At 56.7% G+C, this 19236-nt stretch overlaps 5 protein-coding genes across 5 annotated transcripts; 2 read left to right on the top strand and 3 right to left on the bottom strand.

The window, feature by feature from the left end:
- Positions 1 to 5353: 5353 nt before the first annotated feature.
- PLICBS_001688 (uncharacterized protein) lies at positions 5354 to 6807 on the top strand (the record flags this gene model as incomplete). The annotated part of the gene is made up of 3 exons (XM_018317224.2): positions 5354 to 5574; positions 5637 to 6214; positions 6284 to 6807. 3 exons carry the CDS (start codon positions 5354 to 5356, stop codon positions 6805 to 6807), a joined length of 1323 nt encoding a protein of 440 aa, XP_018182749.2.
- Positions 6808 to 7218: 411 nt separating this feature from the next.
- Positions 7219 to 8712, bottom strand: PLICBS_001687 (uncharacterized protein; the record flags this gene model as incomplete). The annotated part of the gene is made up of 1 exon (XM_018317225.2): positions 7219 to 8712. The coding sequence occupies one exon, from the start codon at positions 8710 to 8712 to the stop codon at positions 7219 to 7221; it is 1494 nt and encodes a 497-aa protein (XP_018182750.2).
- A 608-nt stretch (positions 8713 to 9320) lies between these two features.
- Positions 9321 to 11502, top strand: PLICBS_001686 (uncharacterized protein; the record flags this gene model as incomplete). The annotated part of the gene is made up of 6 exons (XM_065599888.1): positions 9321 to 9375; positions 9431 to 10373; positions 10424 to 10526; positions 10582 to 10929; positions 11019 to 11160; positions 11246 to 11502. 6 exons carry the CDS (start codon positions 9321 to 9323, stop codon positions 11500 to 11502), a joined length of 1848 nt encoding a protein of 615 aa, XP_065455960.1.
- Positions 11503 to 13874: 2372 nt separating this feature from the next.
- PLICBS_001685 (uncharacterized protein) lies at positions 13875 to 14798 on the bottom strand (the record flags this gene model as incomplete). Its single annotated transcript, XM_018317228.2, has 3 exons — positions 13875 to 14281; positions 14392 to 14566; positions 14691 to 14798. 3 exons carry the CDS (start codon positions 14796 to 14798, stop codon positions 13875 to 13877), a joined length of 690 nt encoding a protein of 229 aa, XP_018182753.1.
- A 1156-nt stretch (positions 14799 to 15954) lies between these two features.
- PLICBS_001684 (uncharacterized protein) lies at positions 15955 to 17771 on the bottom strand (the record flags this gene model as incomplete). Its single annotated transcript, XM_018317230.2, has 3 exons — positions 15955 to 16018; positions 16069 to 17449; positions 17498 to 17771. The coding sequence occupies 3 exons, from the start codon at positions 17769 to 17771 to the stop codon at positions 15955 to 15957; spliced, it is 1719 nt and encodes a 572-aa protein (XP_018182755.1).
- Positions 17772 to 19236: the final 1465 nt, after the last annotated feature.

Genomic DNA, 19236 nt, shown 5'->3' with positions numbered 1-19236 from the left:
GGCGCGCAGGGCGTCTCCGTTGGCGTGGCGACAGCTGACTGGAGAGCGCGGATTTGTGTTCTAACCTCTTCACGGTCTGCTTCGCGTTCTGCACGCAACGCTTGCAGTTGTTCCGACATTTGGCTCATCATTTGCATGAGCATTTGGGAGGTTCGCTCCTGCGAGCCTCCATCGTGGTTGTTAGCCTCCATCGGGGAAGCTGTTCGTCCGGTCGTTCGTATCGAAATCTTTCGATTCAGGTCGGGTGTTTCGATCAGGCGAGATGTTTTCGATTCGGCTCGACTTCCTATCCCTTCCTGGGATCTTCTGCTACTCGTGGTGCACACGAGGCCTCTGCAGGTAAGCTGTGCTCCGTTGCCCCTAGGCAAGAGCCTTCCGCTACTCGCTATCCGAACGAGGTCCTAGCGGGAATCCGATACCGCACTGCTCGCAAGCAGTCTTCTGCTACTCGTGTGCTGCACGATGTCCTAGCACGCATCCAAAGCTCGGTCGCCCACAGGCGAGAGCCTTCTGCTGCTCGTCGCTTGACGAGGTTTTCGCAGGAACCAGTACTCAATTGCTACTTGCGCAAGAGTCTTCCGCCAATCGTCGTAGATGGCGGGCACGTGGGCTAGCCGCGGCTGCCCTACCTCTGCTGCTCCGTACGGGACGAAGTTACCAGCCTTCTGCTCTACCGGCTTGAACACTCGGCAAGCCGAGCAGGAACCCAACCAAATGACTCCGGTCAAATGGTTCTCGCCTCTCCAGGCACTCTCCTGCGCCGCCGGTCACGCACACTGAAGCGGTGCCGGCGCTGCTATTCCCGCTTGACGCGTACGTCGCGCGGCGAACTCCGCAGCGTATTGCCAATGATCGAGATCAATGGTGCGCTCGTGGAAAGGAGCTTTAGGATAATGTAACGGTCTCAACTGAGTGTGTTGACAACTAGCTGAGCGACTGCAACGAGTATCCTAAAGCTAAGGAAAAAGGAAAGAAAGAAAGAAGAGAAGAGAAAGTTGCAGAAAGGAACACGAGCTTTTGAGCGGAGCTCCGGAGCTGGTGTGGATCCCGGTCGAGAGCGGAGCCGAGACCCACACGGGCCCAGCCCGTTACAGTTAGTCGACATACCGTCCCTAGGCTGTACTTTAATCGAGCCGTCAGCGTATGACCCCTATGTTTCGAACGTAGAAGCAATTTCTCCAGAACCACACTTACGGCCCAGCCACCGCGTGGCTTCTCCGTCTTGCATACCGCCACGGGTACGATATCATCGTACCCTTCCATTCTCTGACCCGATAGTCAGCCTATGACTTCTAGGATATCAAGGTAATAATGATCGTGGGGAGCAGCTCCAGGCACGCACCTGCGTCTTCGCAACACAAGTGACGTTTGCTTCATGTGTGATCGTCTTTGCAATGTCGGCGTACTTGAGGTAGCCCTTACGTGGCCAACGTCAGTACGGGTAAGTACGTCCAAGAAAGAGATAAAAAAGGCGTTCCCTACATGCTCGTCACGCACCAGAGCGGTGGCGCTGACAACCGGGCGAGGTGGAGCTTTATACGGTGCCAACTCGCAAGTGAAGTGTTCCTAGATGTATGACTTGTCTTAGCATGACGATACCTGCGAATGGGCTCTGGGGCTACAACTTTCTCGGTGTCCGGATACTTTCTCGCTGAGCATCGTCCGCACTAGTCGACAAGTCAGTTCATTATCTCATCATACGAACCTGTTTTATGTTAAAATGGAAGCCTACACCATCATCCTCGTTATTGCACATGTCTTTGAGTGTCGTGCGTTCCTACATTCGCCGTGATTAATTCGGGAACAATACAGTACCACGTATCCAACACCTGTGAGTGGAAATAACAAGTTGGGGGTGTACACACAAGTTTCTAAGTTGGCATGTCAGATCCAGGTACGTGACGAGGGGACTGACTCAGGGAACAGGAGATAGAAAGACAACACTGACCCCCTTTTTTTCAAAGGCGCACACAAACTTTTCGGTGTCCTACGATTTTTGACCAGTTTCAATTAGCCGACTGAAAGCGAAGAACTGCAGAATTTAAAGCAGGTTTGAGGCGACGGACAATTCCATCGGCTTTCTGTTTCTCTCGAGTGAAGTGTTAGCATTTGACACGACGAGTTTCGTTGACCAACCGAACCAGCCACGAAGGTCACAGGTCCAAGGGATGACGGACGTGGAAGCCACAGTAGATTTGCTTGTTGAGACCGTCCAACCATTTCTGCGTATCTGCCTGGGTCTGCGATTGGATTGCATATTAGAAAGACTTTTTACGGATATCGAAGTAGGTGCATGTGCATATACCCTGTCGCCTCCTAGCAATTGCGTGGCTGGTGCGGGAGACCCGAAGGAAGTTGCCAAGCAACTCAAGAATGCAGCGAGTACGAGAATGAGATTCGTCATGTTGAGGCAGGCGTCGTCAAGGTGATATCAGGTGGGTGATTGTTTCAGCTCGTTGTCAGAAGCGCAGCAACAATGTCATCGCGGTAGACGCGACGGTTTTTTATACCCCTTTGTCAAACCGTCGGAACAGACACATGAGGATGAGCGCATTGTGGACCTAGTGTCGCTGCTTCTTGGCGTGCATCACCAAGACTTATGCCTGAAGTCTAATTCATAGAGTCGAAATGCACAATCCAGCACCGGACGGTGCTCTACGCCAAGGAAACAGCAGCTTAACCCTCTCATCTCATGGCCCCACATGAAATCTATCGCAAGTATAAGAAACTTTTCTTCGTAAACTGGCGGTACAACGAGTAAGCTGTCTATATATTGCTGAAAGTATGCAGACACCACATGCATCAAGAAATTAGCTAGAGTCGCATCAATGGACGCGCAAGACGCATAATCAGGCCATCTATGATACTACTTCATTTCTAACTTTGAGCGGTGTAAGCAACGACAGACTTTGAGCATAGAAAGGCGCATAAATGGCGCGTGATAAATAGCCCGAACGCGCTTTGGAATCGGACAGGCGCAAGTTTGCATGAAACAAAGTATTGGGGTCCGGGGGACCCTTACATCGTGGTGAATTGATCGGCAAGATAGACATCAGCTCTCAACACAGAGGGAAGCCAGCAGCGACATCATTCATGTAGTCTCCTGAAAGACGTGATACGCCGCATGCGCCCGGGCGGAGCATCTAGTCGCTCTCGAAGAACCACCTTAGACCTGAAATCGCTTCGTTCTTGTGAGGCGACACCGGGTCTGCCTCCGGTGGCCTGTACAGAGGATTTAAAATCGTCGTTGGCCGCAAGTTGTTGTACCCTTGTCGTACCGCGACACATTCATGTCATCGAACCGCGGTCGGCGATTCCTATGCTTACCTCGCAGTTCGCCGCCCACGGCCAGCTCAGAAGACACATCCCGTTGAAAACAACGAGCGATTCGCCTCCTTTACGCCCAACACCCAAACCTCAATGGATGGCGTGTAGAGATTCGAACCTGTCAACTCACCTCCGACTAGGTAGAGGGGTGGCGCTGATGAGGATAAGCGTGCTATATTTGATGTATCTCGCGCGCCATCAGGCTCAACCGGCATACTCTAGAAGCACCAGGTCAGCCTAACCTTGCTTGTTGACCTGACGCACACGCTACGGCTTTGATTTCCAGGCAGCTTTGAGGCTTTCTGACACCTCGCCATGTACCGGCTGTTCGACAATAGCCGGGATAACCTGGCGCATGGCTTGCCTTTTTCTAGGCTCTCGCACAGTCTCGAACTTAGTAGAGCCCAACACGAAACTCGGTGCAGCAGACAGATAACTAGAAGACTGGAAGTTGCGGTATGCGGTCCTTTGCACACTGTCAAAGCAGCGCTCCAAAGTCTGAGTCACACCAGGTCTGTCTGCGGGATGAGAAGCATCACGTGGTGCACATGGATTGTAGTAGATCCAGTGTCGATTCAATCGGAAGCACGCGACCGCCCTGTAATGACCACATACATTGGCATAATTGTCGAGAATTCTAGACATAGGACCGCGTCCTATACAAGACTTGAGAGCAACCCCATTAGGATGTAAGGGTTTTCATAGACGAACAGCGCCAGCGTCGGCCCAGATTTGACATTTGTGGCCCCTTCCTCCCTGCATGGCCGATATGAAGAACAGATGATCGATCACAGTCTGCCATACTACACTCACAACACATTGACATGTCTTCAACAAGATTTCATTGACTCTCCCGGGACAAGAAACATCGTGAGATTTCCTCCTACCCGACAGATCAAACAAGATGCTGACGACTGATCCTGCTACCAGCAGCATTGTAGTAGTCGACGGTGCAGTGATTTCGCCTGTCACTTCGGCTAGTGTGCCAACCATTCCTGGTTGCTTCTGTTAGCGCGCCAGCTGGCGTCTTCAGGTGACAGACTTGATGGACTCACACCACTCGAGCCGTCGCTGACGTGGCAGGTGCTTTGCTAATGACCAAGTTTATGATCCTGGTTTTCTTCGTGGAGCTGCTCGAGTACATGTTGGACGGGTCAAAAGTAACATTGCTGGCATCCATGGCTGACCACGGGGCAACTAAAACAAGGATTTTGATGTGTAGTAGATGATATTTGCGCTGCAAAGGGTGTGGCGGGCGTGACAAGAGGCGCTTGAAAGAGTAGACAGTGGACTTGACGTTTTACGTGTTAAGGGAGAGCGTCCTCACCTTTTACTTATACAAATCCTGCTGAAGATTTTAGTTTCGCCCTGGCAGACCATTATCCCTGTTCCGAATCTACTCCAGGACTCTGGTTCCCCGTTGTGGTGCACAATAAGCGCTGGGATTCTTGCCTGTCTGCTGGGAATTCCGCCAGCCACGTCCGTGTGTCACCATTCATTGCGACGCGGGCTATTTCCGTCAGCAGGTGACTAGTAGGAGAGAGTGATATTGACCGAATCCGAGGTCACCAGCCGCTTGGTGAAGCTGAATAGCCAACGCATGTTAGCTGCAGGTTGAACCCGTCCGAGTTTCAGGACGCCGCGTAGACGCCGGAGGTCTGCGATGTCGCGGCCGCTGTTTCGACAGCGACTGGAGGCGCTCGGCAGCGGCCCGCCAACCGCGGCCGCGGCGGCTAGGGCGCCGCTTCCGGCCCAATGAGAAAGGGCCACTGTCTTAGTCATGAGGGCGGTTCTATAATTGGCAGCATATGCCTGCCACTCCTTGACTTGCTTCTTCACCATTCAACAACCAGCGTTTGCCGCGAACATCGCGGGGCAGTTAATGCTCTGTTATCGTGCAATTTCTCGGCCCATGAGGCATTCTAGCCAGCTTCTATCGGCACTTCACACTCTTCCATCAACCCTGTGTTTATCCCTCACATCATCATCCACCACGAGTGTTCGTGTCCGCACTCGCTGTGCAGCAATGGGAACTTCACCTCCTCCGACCCCGCCATCCAGGGCCCCAACGGATGACGAGTGGCGATTTGAGTCTATCACCTCACCTTGCGAGTGGATAGAGGACTACCGTCCAGGAGGATATCACCCCGTTCACCTGGGCGACGATTTCCACCATGGCCAGTATAAGATAATCCGCAAACTTGGCGACGGTGCCTACTCAACGGTATGGCTTGCCCGCGACACACGGTATGTCCCTCTCCCATCGCTGGACGGAAAGGCCATCCATTGTGGACGCTCATTTGCCTCAGAAACAACAGATATGTTGCTCTAAAGATTCTGGTGTCAGAGCTCTCAGGACCGGCAAGAGAGCTGCAAATACTGGAACATCTTGATGCCGCATCGCCGACGGAGAGCTCACAGTATGTGACGCAGCTCCTGAGTACTTTCGAGCTTCAAGGCCCCAACGGCACCCACAAGTGTCTCGTATTCGAACCTATGGGCCCGAGTGTCAACTCGATGGTTGAGGAGCTGCCCCAGTTCAACCCTCGCCGTTGGGAAATGAAGGTCCGGTATCCACCTCAGATGGCCAAGAGTATTCTCAAGCAGTCGTTGCAAGCCCTCGCATTTCTTCATGAGAATGGCGTCGCCCATGGGGACTTCCAGCCGGGAAACATGCTCTTCACGCTTGACGATATTGACTCGAAACCGGAAGAGGTGCTTCGACAGCAGGAAGATGTGGGCAGTGGATCGATTTCCCCGCCTGTACAGCGGCTCGATGGCAAGCAAGACAAATGGGCGCCCAGGTATCTCAGCGTTGCGCAACCGTTGGTGGCCTTTACGCGGTACAGCGAAGGGTTCAAGATCAAGTTGTCCGACATGGGTGGTGGTTAGTCCCTCTGGATCTGCTTATCTGCTATAAGAGAGTGTGGCGACTGACATGCATGCACCTCGACAGCGTATTTCTTTACAGACCCGCCGACAAAGCCCGTGACCCCAATGGGTCTCCGGGCTCCCGAGCTGATTCTCAGCGGCACCGTCAACCAAACACTGGATATCTGGAGTTTTGGCTGTCTTGTCTTTGAGCTCATTACAGGCGAGCCCCTCTTTTGTGTTCCGTGGTCCGAGTCCGAAGATGATGACCATCTGCTGTCACTCAACTCTCGGCTCGGCGCCCTTCCTGACGAGCTATACAAGCACTGGAAGACGTCATCGCTGTATTTCACGCCCGAGAGAAAGCTGTTTAACTGCGAACTGGGTGGGGTTGCAGAGGGCGAAGAGCCACTGATGCTAGAGCAGCCGTCAATGGAGGAGGTCTTCGACCGGGCGGCCCCAGAGCTTGACGAGGAAGAGGCCAACGTTGTCAAAAAGCTCATTCGGCGAATTCTGCAGTACGATCCATCGAACAGACCCTCCCCTGCAGAACTTTTGTCCGACCCATGGTTTGCTGGTATTGACGTTGGCGGGGGCTCGGCACAGTAGAGGTACAGCTAGGCTAGACATATACGAGTCTTCTTTCTCGCTTTTGCGCGCAGTCTTATCTACAAGACACAATAAGACACAACGAACCACCCTGACATTGACGCACATATTGGACAGGATGGTTGGAAAACTAACATTGAAGACGTCTACCAAAGCGCAGCCATACGACTGGAATGCCTCCATTCAGAGCATTATGCCTCGCCAGGAACTCGCTACATGTGACCAGGAGCAAGACCAATAGCTCAGACAACTCTCAAAAACAGCATTGGGCCGACAGATTGTTTTAAACCGACGGGCTTGCTGATTTGAAACGTATCTTGGCCTTTGACGACAATACTCACGTGTCAACCCCTTCCCGAACATGAACCAAACAGATCAAGTTGCCGCCAGCTGCTGCTCAGCGTTCTCGGGTTAACACGAGACGACAACAGGATCCACTACTCGTTTCGGTGAAGAATACAGCACCCCAAAGCGATCGCTGAGCTTTTCCAACCCAGCCTCAACAACCACGGTCGGCCCTCTCTTGTTCTTTGATGGGGCTTCCTCCGTGACCATCCTCCACTCACTTGGGTGAGAGAACAGCGCATACCCCAACTTTGTGCACTCCATAATCACCGCCTCGAGGTGGCTCTCCTGCGCCTGCCAGACTCCCGAGTCTGAGCTGACAAAGTTGTTCAAGAAGCTATCGAGGTAGATCGCGAGGGCGCGAGCTTGCGACAATGCCGTCCCGCGATCGGCCGGCAGCGCGGTACGCATACCGCGGTTGGGATGCAACAGGAACGCAGAGAGAACGCGCCACTTCGAAACAGCTAGGAGGAAAGCTTCCGTCTCTTGGTCCGTGTTACTAGCTTTGGAGCCTATAAGTGACCACTTGCCCGAGACGCCACTCTGCTGTTGCGCCTCGATTGTGGGGATCGACTGAAGGAATGCAGCGGCTGGTGGAGGGAGCAGCGAGCACGGGCCACGCGGGTCGACGTTGATGCAGGCGAAGATGACGCGGAGGATGACATGCTGAAGTCCGGCGTAGCGTGTCTTTGGGTCGATGCACAAGGCCATGATAAGACCCCTTGGCGGTTCATTGTCGCCAGTGAACCCGAGTTGCACAAGAGACTGCTCCAGTGTACCCATGTCGACGGTGACAGGGTCCGTGTGGTAGTTGTTCTCGACATGCTGGCGGATGAGGCCCCCGAGTGATTGTACTTCGCGCGCAATGTCCTTGTCGGACGTCGCGTCGAGAAGAAACTGGCCGAGCTGGATGTCGCTCCATGTCGTGCCGCCGCTGTCCGCGTAGGGCTTCGACTCGGCATGAGGTACCGCACCATCAACCGCCGCCCGTCGTCTGTATTTGCGCTTCAACAGCAAGCATGCAGCGAGCAGGCCAATGGCCAAGCCAGCAAGTATGCAGCCAATGGCGATTCCTGCAACCGCGCCCGCCGAGAGTGTTGATGGCGATGCCGAACCATGTCCAACGCCCGCACTCGCGGGCACTGAAGTTGCTGCCGAGCTCGAGGTCGATGTGTGTACTCTTGTGGGGATGGCAGCCGAAGTCGTGCTGCTCACTATGACTCCAGGTTGGGATTGAACGGCGCTTGGAGTCGAGGGCACATAGGTGCTAGAACTGGCGACGGCGCCGGTTGAGGCTCCCCATATTGGGGTGTTGTCAGGTATTGAAGTAGTCGGGTAGCCTACATTGATAGTGACGGGCTGCGCGAACACAATACTTGAGCCTTGCGGAGGCCAAGCAGTGAGTGCCGCGGTGATGATGGTACTCAAAGGTTGTGTGACCAAGGTGCTGTATGGCAACGTGAAGCTCACCAGGCCAGTTGTCGGAGGTATCGCAGTGCTCACTGTGAAATTGGTCGAGAACAGGGTCGGTGTGGATGAAGGTGGTTGTGCGGCAGCCATCTTGGAGTAAGCGAAGCGTCGGTGCTTCAGAAAAGGCTGCCACCAAGAGTGTCTTCATGAAGAGGCGGCCTCGCTAAAAGCTGTGAATAGCAGAGACGGAGAGCAGGTTTTAGGTCTCAGCTCTTCTTCTCCCGTGCTGTGTGACCGACATCGTCTGCTTACCGCAGAGCGTCGCTCGATCCGCTTCCCATCCCGGGATTCCCAACCGAGTTCCACCTTTTGATGTGTTGGTCGGCGAGATAACTGACTTTACGCCCATTTGTTTCCATGTTCCGGGGCAAATTCTCGCTGCCAGTAGCTTGGGTACCACAAACACGGCAACACCCCCGTTGACCTGCCACGGTTGGTTATCCGTGCATTAGTGCCATTGGGTGTGTTACACTGGCTCAGTCATCGTGTCACATACAACTGCAGAGTGCCTCTCTTGGATGGGAAGCCTGAGACTCGGTCATGCCGACGGAAATAGACAACCGTGCGCGCATCCCGTCTTTGAGCCTCAATTCAGCCCGAGGTCGGAATCCCGCCACCCACAGGCCAAGCCGTGCCATGCCGTCGTCAAAGGGTCATGAAACTCCGGTCTACACGTAATGAAGCCGCAGAATTCGACGATGGCCGAGAAACCAGATGTCGTCGTCTCTATAGATCTGGGCACAACCTTCACAGGTGGTCACCCTTTCCTCTCCAGGCTCAATGATGTAGTTCCTAACCTGCTGGTAAGGCGTGGCGTGGAGGACGCCTCGGACACCAATCCAGGTTATCAACGACTGGCCCGGCAGCGGTGATCGAGGCGAGCGCAAGGTCCCAACGACGCTGGTATACAACGCCGACGACACGCTCTCATCATGGGGCTTCATGTGCACCGACGACGATGAGACCTTGCCGGGCAAAACGCGCCGCGAGTTCTTCAAGATCTTCATTGACGGTGCCACCATTGCCGCTGCCCAGCGACAGGGCCTGCTCAATACCCCAAAGAGTACGGCAGATGCCCAGAGGTATGCGACTGACTACCTGCGAGAAGTGTACAGCCACATCAAGGAGACGATTGAGATGCAAATTGGCCGACGGCACTTTGGTGGTGGTTGGGCAAACATGGCCGTCTCGTTTCTGTTCAGCGTGCCCACAACATGGACGCGCATGGAAATCATCAACATTTTCAAGGCCATCATACGGGACGCCGGCTTTGGGATCGAAGGCCCGAAGCACACGGCACAGGTTGACCTGACGGAGGCCGAAGCCGCTGCGGTTGCCACGTTGAAGACGAGCGCCATCCAGTTCAACGCTGGCAGCTTGTTCCTGACGGTTGACGCCGGTGGCGGCACCACGGACCTTTCCTTGATGCGCGTCACGTCGACAGACATGGAGTGTCCACGAATGTCGCAGGTGTCGGCCGTCAAGGGCGTCGGCATCGGCTCAACCCTCATCGACCGGGCGTTTATCCGCCTCGTCTCTCAGAGGCTCGCAGCGTGGCCCGACGTGCAGAGCCAGCTTCCTACCAATCTTGCCACTCGCATGGCACAAAGCCATCACTTTCGTATCGTCAAGCACAAGTTTGGCGAAAAGGTATATATGCAGCCCAAGTTCAAAATACAGGTGGAGGGCGTCTCGCACGACTTCAGTCACCCGGGCATCGGCATCGAGAATGGGCGGATGGTATTCACAATGTACGTTTTTCAATCTTGATTTGCACCTGAAATGCAGCTCAATGTCCCAGGAAAGAGATACAATGCCTTTTTGACGCCCAGTTCGAAGGCGTTATGAAGAGGGTCACGGAGCAGCTGGATTGGCTGTTAGAGAACGGCTCATCCGAGCAAGTTGTACGTTGAGATCAGAACGCGCCCCTTCGCAGAGCTTAAAACGCCTAAACTACAGCAGAACTTCATCATCCTGTCCGGTGGTCTGGGAAGCTCGGCATACATCCGTGAGAGGATGCAGAGACAGCTCATGGCCGTTCCACATCCGAACGCGACACACGCGGCAGTGGTGCCTTGCCAGGACCCCCAGCTGGTCGTTGTCAGGGGCCTCCTCCTCGACCACCAGCAAAGAATGGAGACGGGCAATCTGTCGGTTCTCGCAACACGCGTCGCTCGAGCGAGTTACGGAGTTGTAGTCAAGGAGGCCTATTCGCCGGCGCAGCACTTCAACGAGGATGTCGTTGAAGATCCTTTCGACTCTAAGAAGCGATGGGCAATCAACCAGATTCAGTGGCTCATACGAAAGGTACCAAGCAGTGTGACGGCGGATATGGGCCTGCCTGAATACATGGGCACATACATGCTACATGTACCTGAAACGCTGACTGCAGACAGGGTGATCACATTGACCCAAACCGGCCACTCTTCAAATCTTTCGAGTTCCACCTTTCAGAAAAGGATACTACGAGGTGCTGGGACGCAGAAATCGTCATCTCCCTTAACGAGGCATCGGCCCTGCCCAGCAGCCTGAAGCAAGGTGCGCACATTTCATCCGCCATGGCCCCTATCAGCTACACTCAACTTGGAACATATCATGTCAACTAACAATGAAGTCATCGTAGCCGGTGTAACGAAGCTCTGCCATGTGAGAAGCAACCTCAACGGCGTCCAGCAACACCAACTCATCCTCAGGCGAAAGAAAGGCGCCTTCTTCAGGAAGGGTTCCAAGTTCTACATTTGCGCGTTCGACATCCGCGTGATCGTGGCACCAGCCGACCTCAGATTTGAGTTGTGGTTCGACGGGCAAAAGTTCTCTGGCAACCACGAGCCCGTGGGCATTAAATGGGATGCTGCTGGGGCTCAGGTGGGGTCCGAGTGACTTGCTGAAGGCGAGAGTTAGCACAGTGCTCCCCCGAAGCTCCCGTCTCTGGTGTTGTAGCCTGGATACTACAATGTCCGCTGGCCAGTTTCTGCTGTTAGCAGTTACATCAATGCAGCCATCCATCCGGATGTGGCATCGCGTTCAATTATCCTCTCCATAACGTAACAGATTGCAGTCGGGTAGTGTTCTGGTCCATTCCGTTACCGGGTGCTATGTATTGAGCACTGCATCTAGTATCATAGGTAGAGGCGCGGAGAAAACAGCGACATCGGCACTTGGTGTCTCGACACTTCATTCGCCCAAGAAAACAGCAATGTGTACGAACTGGTCGAACCCACGAAGGAGCAACGCGGCTCGGGCCGGACATATTGATCTCTCTCGCCGATCGTCAGGAACAACATGGAAGGCCAGAACCCCAAACACATGCATGTCGTCGGGCGTTGGCTCATGCTCGTCCGATACCCATGTACGCAAGTGCAACAGCGGCCCAGCACCCCCGTCTCTGTATGCATGTGTACGAGCAGCAACCAACATGGACATCACTCATCCCTACCCACTGTCGGCACAGTATTAAGCACGAGCAGAGAGACCACGTCCGCACCCGGCGGTGGAAGCAGAGCCTCATGGGCCGGTCGAGCGACGGGACCACACCGGTCAACCCACACGGCCACATGCAGACTGGCTGCCTGATGGTGGGTGCAAAAGGGTTGTTACACACGCCGGTCGCGAAATGAGGCTTCCTGCAAGGCACGAACTACCTTCGTACGTATTACCCGATGCTACTTGCCTTGCGGCACTCGCCGCTCCGCGTGACCCCTTACTGTCTCTGCCAGGGACAGTTCTCCCCCTCTCCCCGGGCATGTCGTGCTATGTTGTGCGGCAGGGTACCGTACATATGCAATAGTAATTTGTCAATCGGCAGATTACCATGTTGCTTCCGCATGAAGCCGGCCAAAAATACGAATGAAGTAGTACCTAGTCGCGTGCCCCCCCCTCGCCCAGCCGTCTGCAGTTCTTCTCCAGGGTTCTACCTCGGGTCATGCCCACCTCCGAGTATGAAGCGCCTCTCAGGTGTACGCTCGAGCCTCCGCCTGTTCAACATCGCCGTCGATGGTAACCTCGTCCTGCACGAGATCCAACGGAGCGTCGACCTCGCCAACACCTGCTACCGAGACCTCCAGCGCCTCATAGCGCTACGTAACGAGCACCTGCGCCTTCTAGAGAGCCACGATGTCGGCCTTCTGCGCCGCGTAGATGAGGCCATTGCTAGAGCGCGCCGCAGCGTGACCGATGCCTGCCGAATTGTCGAAAGGTTTCGGCCTGGCGTGCAACATGGCAATAGCACCAGAACACCGCTTCATATGCGGATAGAGTGGCTGACGAGCAACTCATCCGAGTTTCACAAGTTGGAGCCTGTGATCCGGCAACACCATGCGGAGGTCCTGGCAGAGCTGGACTCACTAAGGGCCGTGGCTTCGCGGCCTTTGCCTAGTGAAAGTCGCAAACATATAGAGGCAACCAGACATATCGCTGGTCCTGCAGAAAAAGAGGTGTTTGACAACTTGGCACTCCTCGGGGACATTATTGGCGATGGCTTCGCAGGTATACTCAGCGCCCTCGATCTCGCCCAGCAGCAAGCAGCAGCGAACTAATACCAGAGAAGTCACATCCAGCCCACCGCCATCGCTCCCAACAACTCCCTCTCCTCCCATGCCGAACGCCGTGCCGCGAAAGCCAATCGAGTACTCTTGCCTCCCCGAGCCCGTCTTCCCAAATGCACTTCCTGAGCCACTGCCCAGTCCAGGGTGTGTATCATTCGGACCAAGGCCCTCGTCCCCAGCCTGGAGCTTGGCAGGATCGGGTGCGCGAGACAGAGCCACGCCAAGTCAGGAGGATGATACGGGCCTGTCTCTCTTGTTTGGCGTCGAGCCCGATCGCAAGGCAGAACCTCCTCGATTGCGGCGGCATCAGTCACCATCTTTTATTATCCAGTGTTTACCATCCGCTCCATCGGATATGCTGTCACAGATCCCGGGTGGTGACCGGGCGGTGTCTGAAACTTCGAGTGTCCATCCTCTCAGCTGAACGACGGAGGCGGATGGGCCCCTGCAGCGGACATTGCCCTGTCGTTAGACGTGGATAGTGCTTTATGGAGGCGGATCATGAGGTTAATCCGCCACGGAATTTGGGCCTAGATAGACGCTGAGGCAACAAGCCCTCCAGTGCTCATCAATTAAGTGAAACGCAAAGGCGGCCATTAGCTTTGCAATGTGATTGCATCTCCAACTCGAGACATCCTTTTCACGAGCAGTCCGAAATGTGTACCCATGAGTAATCCAACCTATATCACGCCGTGCATGCATGCCACCCTACGCCCCGTTGACCAGCCCCTCCTCCGACACAAACGCCCAGTCCCTCACCGTGCCCTTCCAGTCACTCACCCTCACGTCCTTGATGTCCACGATGATGACGCGCACCTCCTCCCCGGCGACAAAGTGGCTCCCCTCGGCGGCCCCTCCGCCGCTCTGCTGCCGGAAGAGCGCCTCCCCCGCGCCCTCCTCAAACGTGTTGTTCTCGAGGTGCTGCTCGGTGAAGTACTTTTCCTCCTCGGAACCCGTGGGCGCCAGCCGCGCGGCGCCGCCTATCGTGGCGCTAATGCTCGACATGGCCGACGTGTTGAGGTTGAGCAACAGCGAGGCGAGGCTGGAGCGGTGCTCTGGCCCGGGGGAGCCGCCGGACGGTCGGCGGCCGTGCGTGGGCGGGCGGTGCGAGACCCCTGTTGTTTTCGTCAGTTTCTCGGTAAGTGGAACGATTGTTACCTCTCGCCGCGCCCATCGGATCAGAGAGGATCAGATCGGGTAAGGGGAGGGGAGGCAAGCAACGCACAGTCGTGGACGAGGAGCGAGACGTTCGGGTTGGCGACAATGTTAGTCGTCTTGCGCGAGGCGGGGTTCGTCGTCATGACAATGACGGGGCGGGACGAGTAGGGCGACGTGGGGAGGTAGGTGTAGTTCATGAGGGAGACGTGCGGGACGTTGTCGGTCGCGGTCGCGAGGTGAAGCTACAGACGGGAAGGCAATCGGTCAGTCACCACGGCGATAGCTTCACGGAGAGAATAGAGCTCCCGTCTCACGCCTCGGGATGGCCGCGGCAACGGGTCGGGGCGGGGGGTTTGGACGACGCACGAATCGGGCATTCTCGAGGCACTGGACCACGTCCACGGGCAGCTCGCTCGTCAGCTGCTTGTGGGTGTCGCCCTCGGACGCCTCGTAGTTGAGCGGTATCTTGTCCATGGCGGCTGGCTGGCTGGTTGGTGGCGGAAGGGAGGATTCGGGCGGTGATAGTGCTGCTTGTTGTCCGAGGTGGTTGTTCTTGCGCCGACCGCGGGAAGTGCGGGTAGGTTTGACGTCGAGTTGAGGCAACGGCGCAGCGGGCGCTGCTCTGGAGGGAGGATGCGACAACGAGCTTCAAATCCAATTGACCGTGAACAGTGACCTCATGTAGAGCAGCACAGTTCGACAATGGGGGAACGTGGGTGCTCGAGCTTCGGACGAATCTGGCAGCGCTGCAGCAGCAGGAACGAAGTCTAAGCTGAGCGAGGTTGATGTCACGGGTGAGCTGGCTGGCCGGCCGCCGCTCACTGCTTGGTTTGTCGTCGTCGGCAATGGAGGGGCGGAGGGGCATCTGGAGAGGGGCAGCGTCCGCGGTAGTAAGTTGGTACGTACCCCGCAGGCACTGACTTCAGTGCCCAGTGAGGTGACAAGATGACAGGCTGCCACGGCGGGCTTGACGGGACGAAACCTCCACCTCCAGCGCTGTCCGGTGGCTTGGGGGGCCAATTGCAGTGGGTGGTTGGGTGACAAAGGTTCCCCCCCAGGCCTCTATATCCGGCGGCATTGGATGGACGGACGGGCCCCACGCGCAACCCGCCCGTCCACTGGCAACGCAGCCCATCTGGCCTCGTGATGCAAATGCAGGGCATGGGATGATCCGACACCGCCAGCTTATTCGCACCTGGGACAATGTACTGTACTTTGTACAAGTATCCCCAACCCCGCCAGGCACTTGAGCAATTAATTCACACTTGGACGCTCCATCCATCCATCACTGCCTCTGAGCTGTTCTTGATTCCCGTCTCAAGACGTGCCTGGATTCTGCGCCGAAAAGCTGCTACCGTATGCAAACAGACTAGGCCTTCCGTGGCCAAAACAATATGAGATCCGTCAACGCCCGCTTCAGTATGCCGTGTTTTCCCGTTTCCTCCGCCCCAACCTAGGTATGGAGAGGCAGCCTCTGCCCCAGAGTCCCAGGACTTTTTGCAACCCAGATAACGAACCGTTGTCCAAACAAGGGCGCAGCGCGATCCCTTGCACAAACGCCAAGCATGTGCTACACCCATATCCCAGCACTTGGCTGACTAGCGAAGGCGACATGTTGCTGTAAGACAGCTCAAGTGGCCCACGCGACCACTTCGAGGGCCATCATGACGAGGACCAGCGTCGAGGGCAGAATCCTAGGTACGTCAGCTCACATTCCAAGTCGACCGTCTACAGATGGACTTACCAGATGACGTAGCTCTGGAATAGCAGCCGGCCCATCGTCTTCTCATACACGTTGTTGATCTGGCAGATCTGGGCCAGCTGCAGCGCGCTCGGGGCGCCCGTCAGCAGGAAGCAGACGACGATGAAGATGGGGTCGTCGAGGATGCTGATCGGAAGGTATTTTGCCGTTACGGCAAGGATCGGGGCCATTATCACAGTCGGCAGCACCATGCGGCTCAGCAGCGACGCGATGAGCAGCTTGGTGCCGATCTGATCCTCCTCCGGGTCGTGCGCGTCGTCGTGCGCCATCGTGTTCCGTGCCAGGTTGGCTCCGAGCACCACCAGAATCAGGGGCACCGCGACGCCACCACTCGACTTGACCGCGTTGGTCACGCTGTTGTTGATGAAGGAGCCCTCTTCGAAGAAAAGCTCTTGCAGCTTGGGGATCGACGCCACCAAAACGGCCATCAGCATCGCCCACAGCGGGGGGTTCATGAACTCCCAAACGAAGTTGCACGTTTTCCGAATCGCCGTGGCGATGAACGACAGTGTCACTTGAACGGGTCGAGGCAGGCTCTGGTAGAGCCGCGAGAAAAAACCGGCAATCCCAGCACCAACGGAGCGAACCCCCCTCGCCACGGATGCCTTTGCCCGGGCGAAGATGCCGTCGCCGTTGGAATCAAACTGGGTGATGCTGCTGCTGCTGCCGACACGAGGAAAGGCCATGTAATGGGGCTCGTTTCCATTGAGCGACAGATGATTGCCATTGACGGGTGTCGAGCCGACTTTCGAAGGCGACTTCTTGGGAGAAAACTCGTCGTCGCTTGAATCGGCCACGGAAGCCGTGGACGTGCCGACTACGGGAGTCCGGCCGGCCGGCACATACGTGTGCGAGTCGACGCTGCCCTCGTCCTCGTCATCCTCGGTGTCTCCGTCCAGGCCGGCAATGAGGCGCTCGGCCTCCTGCTCCTCGTGGTCCTCATAGCGGTACTGGCCCTCCTCGGCGACGTGCTGCTGGTACTCCGGGTACTTGTCCTTGGAGGCGAGCAGCACGTGGTAGCCCCAACTCCAGCGGACGAGCTGGCCAAGCTGCTGGAAAATGAGGAGATAGAGGATGCCACGCGCGGCAACCTCGTCGTCGTTGTCGCCAGGGATCCGGTCCCAGTGCAGGCCCTTGATGGTCTGCGACAGCGACAGAACGAGTGAAATCGGCAACGAATTGGAGTTTCCAAAGACGCCCATGGCGGTGACGAAATTGGCCGCGCGTTTGTTGAACCTAAAAACCTTGGCGACGACAAAGGACACGAGCCACGACACCAGCGTCTGCACAACAAAAATGGCAGGGATAATGGCAAGCTCTGACAGCTTTTCAGCGTTGAGCTGCGAAGCCAACTTGGTGAAGACTGCGACACGTTAGCATGGTCCGGGACGCAACCGAGAAGACAACCTACTCAGGCATGGCGTGAACAGCATCACATTGAGATTGGCCAGAAACTTTTGCTTGTCGGCGTCAAAGTGGCCGAGCCGGGCAATGATGTAGCCCGGCAAACTGACGCACACAACCTCTAGGACAGCCTCGAAGACGAGGAGGGTGAGGTGCGGCAGGGAAGGATGGGTCTCCGGCGGCGCGGCCTGGAAGACCCTCATGGGATAGTCATAGGCATCTTGGGCGAGCTTCGCCAGGCGAAACGACGTCGGGCCCGGGAAGTATCCCGCAGAAGCCATCAAACAGAGCCCCTATGTCGTCGCTGGTCGAGTCGCGGAGAGGATAGACGCTGAACGACGGGTCAGGCTGCAGGCGCGGGACGAGGTCGAAGCCGCTGCCGAAGCGGTGCTTGCGAGAGCAGGGCGAACCGCTCCTTTATGCCCGGTCGGGTCGGACGAACGCGCAAGCGCAGACGAGGGCGAAGGCTCGAATAACCTTAAAAAGTAAGTCGAGCAGTGGCGGCCAACGGCGCGAGGTGAAAGGCGGTACGACGTGCGAACGGACAGGCTCAGTGCGTCGTCGGTCGCAGTCAGTCGCAGCTCGAGTGGAACTCTGGGGTTGCAGGCGCGGCAGCCGGCGCAGCGCCAAGAGACGGCCGTTTTCGCGAGAGCGGCGTGGGGGGCGGGCAGCGCGAGATGCGACCTTGTGCGACCGGAGCAACGAGGAAATTATCGAGTCGACCGAGAGCGAGGCGGACGCCGAGACGGGGGAAGGAGGTGTTTTGTGGTTACACGGCGGCCCGGTGTCGCGAACAACGGGGCGTGAATGGACAACAGGGTCGTTCGTTATCAGAGCGGCGGCCCGCAGTGGAGGCAGGCAACAGGAGAGGACGGATCTGGCCCGGGCGGGATCAGGCGATGCGATGGTGGTTGGCGATGGGCTGCTGGCAGCGTCGTCACGACGTCGAGACACGGCTTGGACGCGGAGGTGGCATGGCGGTGTGAGGCGAGGGAAGGCGAGGTAGGTGCGAAGCAGATTGCTTCTTTTCGTTCGCTCTTGGCTGAAGAGACAACAGGAAGCCGGCGCAGGGGAGAGGTGTCGGGGGGAACGCGGCAGAGCCGGGGCCGTGTTGCGTCAGTCGAGCCAGGGAGGGAGGCGAAAAGCAGAATCTCAGGTGAGGCGGAGCACGCAAGGGCCTGCTGCAATTGCCTGCCCGGGCTGTTCTGCCCTCTGCCCTGCGGCGTGGAGCCAACAAGCGCTGCCCGGACAGCTGGTACAGCGAGGTGAGGTGGACCTGGAGCGACCAAGCGCCCAGCCCCCATGCAGGCGGGAGCGCCTCTCCGGGCGACAATCAGGGCCACCACGCACGCCGCACGCCGGCAGCGCGGCCGAGACGCCTGGAAAACACCTGGGCAGCCCAAGGCTGGTCGCGCTCAGCGGAAGCCTCAGCAGCCTGCAGCGGGTCCCTGGCCCACCTGTCCACCTCATAGATCATGGATGCTGGCGCCTCCATCACACTGGCGCTGAAGCTTCCAACGTCTGCCGGACCAATCATCAGCGTGGATCGGCCCATGGGGTCGTCTCGATTCGACCTTTTGGCTCTGCACCTCCAGCAGGCGCACGCCACCACGCAACGGCCGGCTTGCAGCAGAAATGCGAAACTTTCATGGATGTGAGAGGCAGCCCGCCACGCCCCAGGGCAAGGCCCCAGACCACACCAACAGCCACCGCGCTCTGCCAGCATCGACGTCCCAAAGGTCCACG

The sequence above is a fragment of the Purpureocillium lilacinum genome (assembly GCF_023168085.1).
Source record: "Purpureocillium lilacinum CBS 284.36 DNA, scaffold_1, whole genome shotgun sequence".
In the NCBI taxonomy this organism is placed as follows: domain Eukaryota; kingdom Fungi; phylum Ascomycota; class Sordariomycetes; order Hypocreales; family Ophiocordycipitaceae; genus Purpureocillium; species Purpureocillium lilacinum.
Note: the sequence above shows the minus strand (reverse complement) of the source record. Positions and strands in the feature narration are given on the sequence as shown.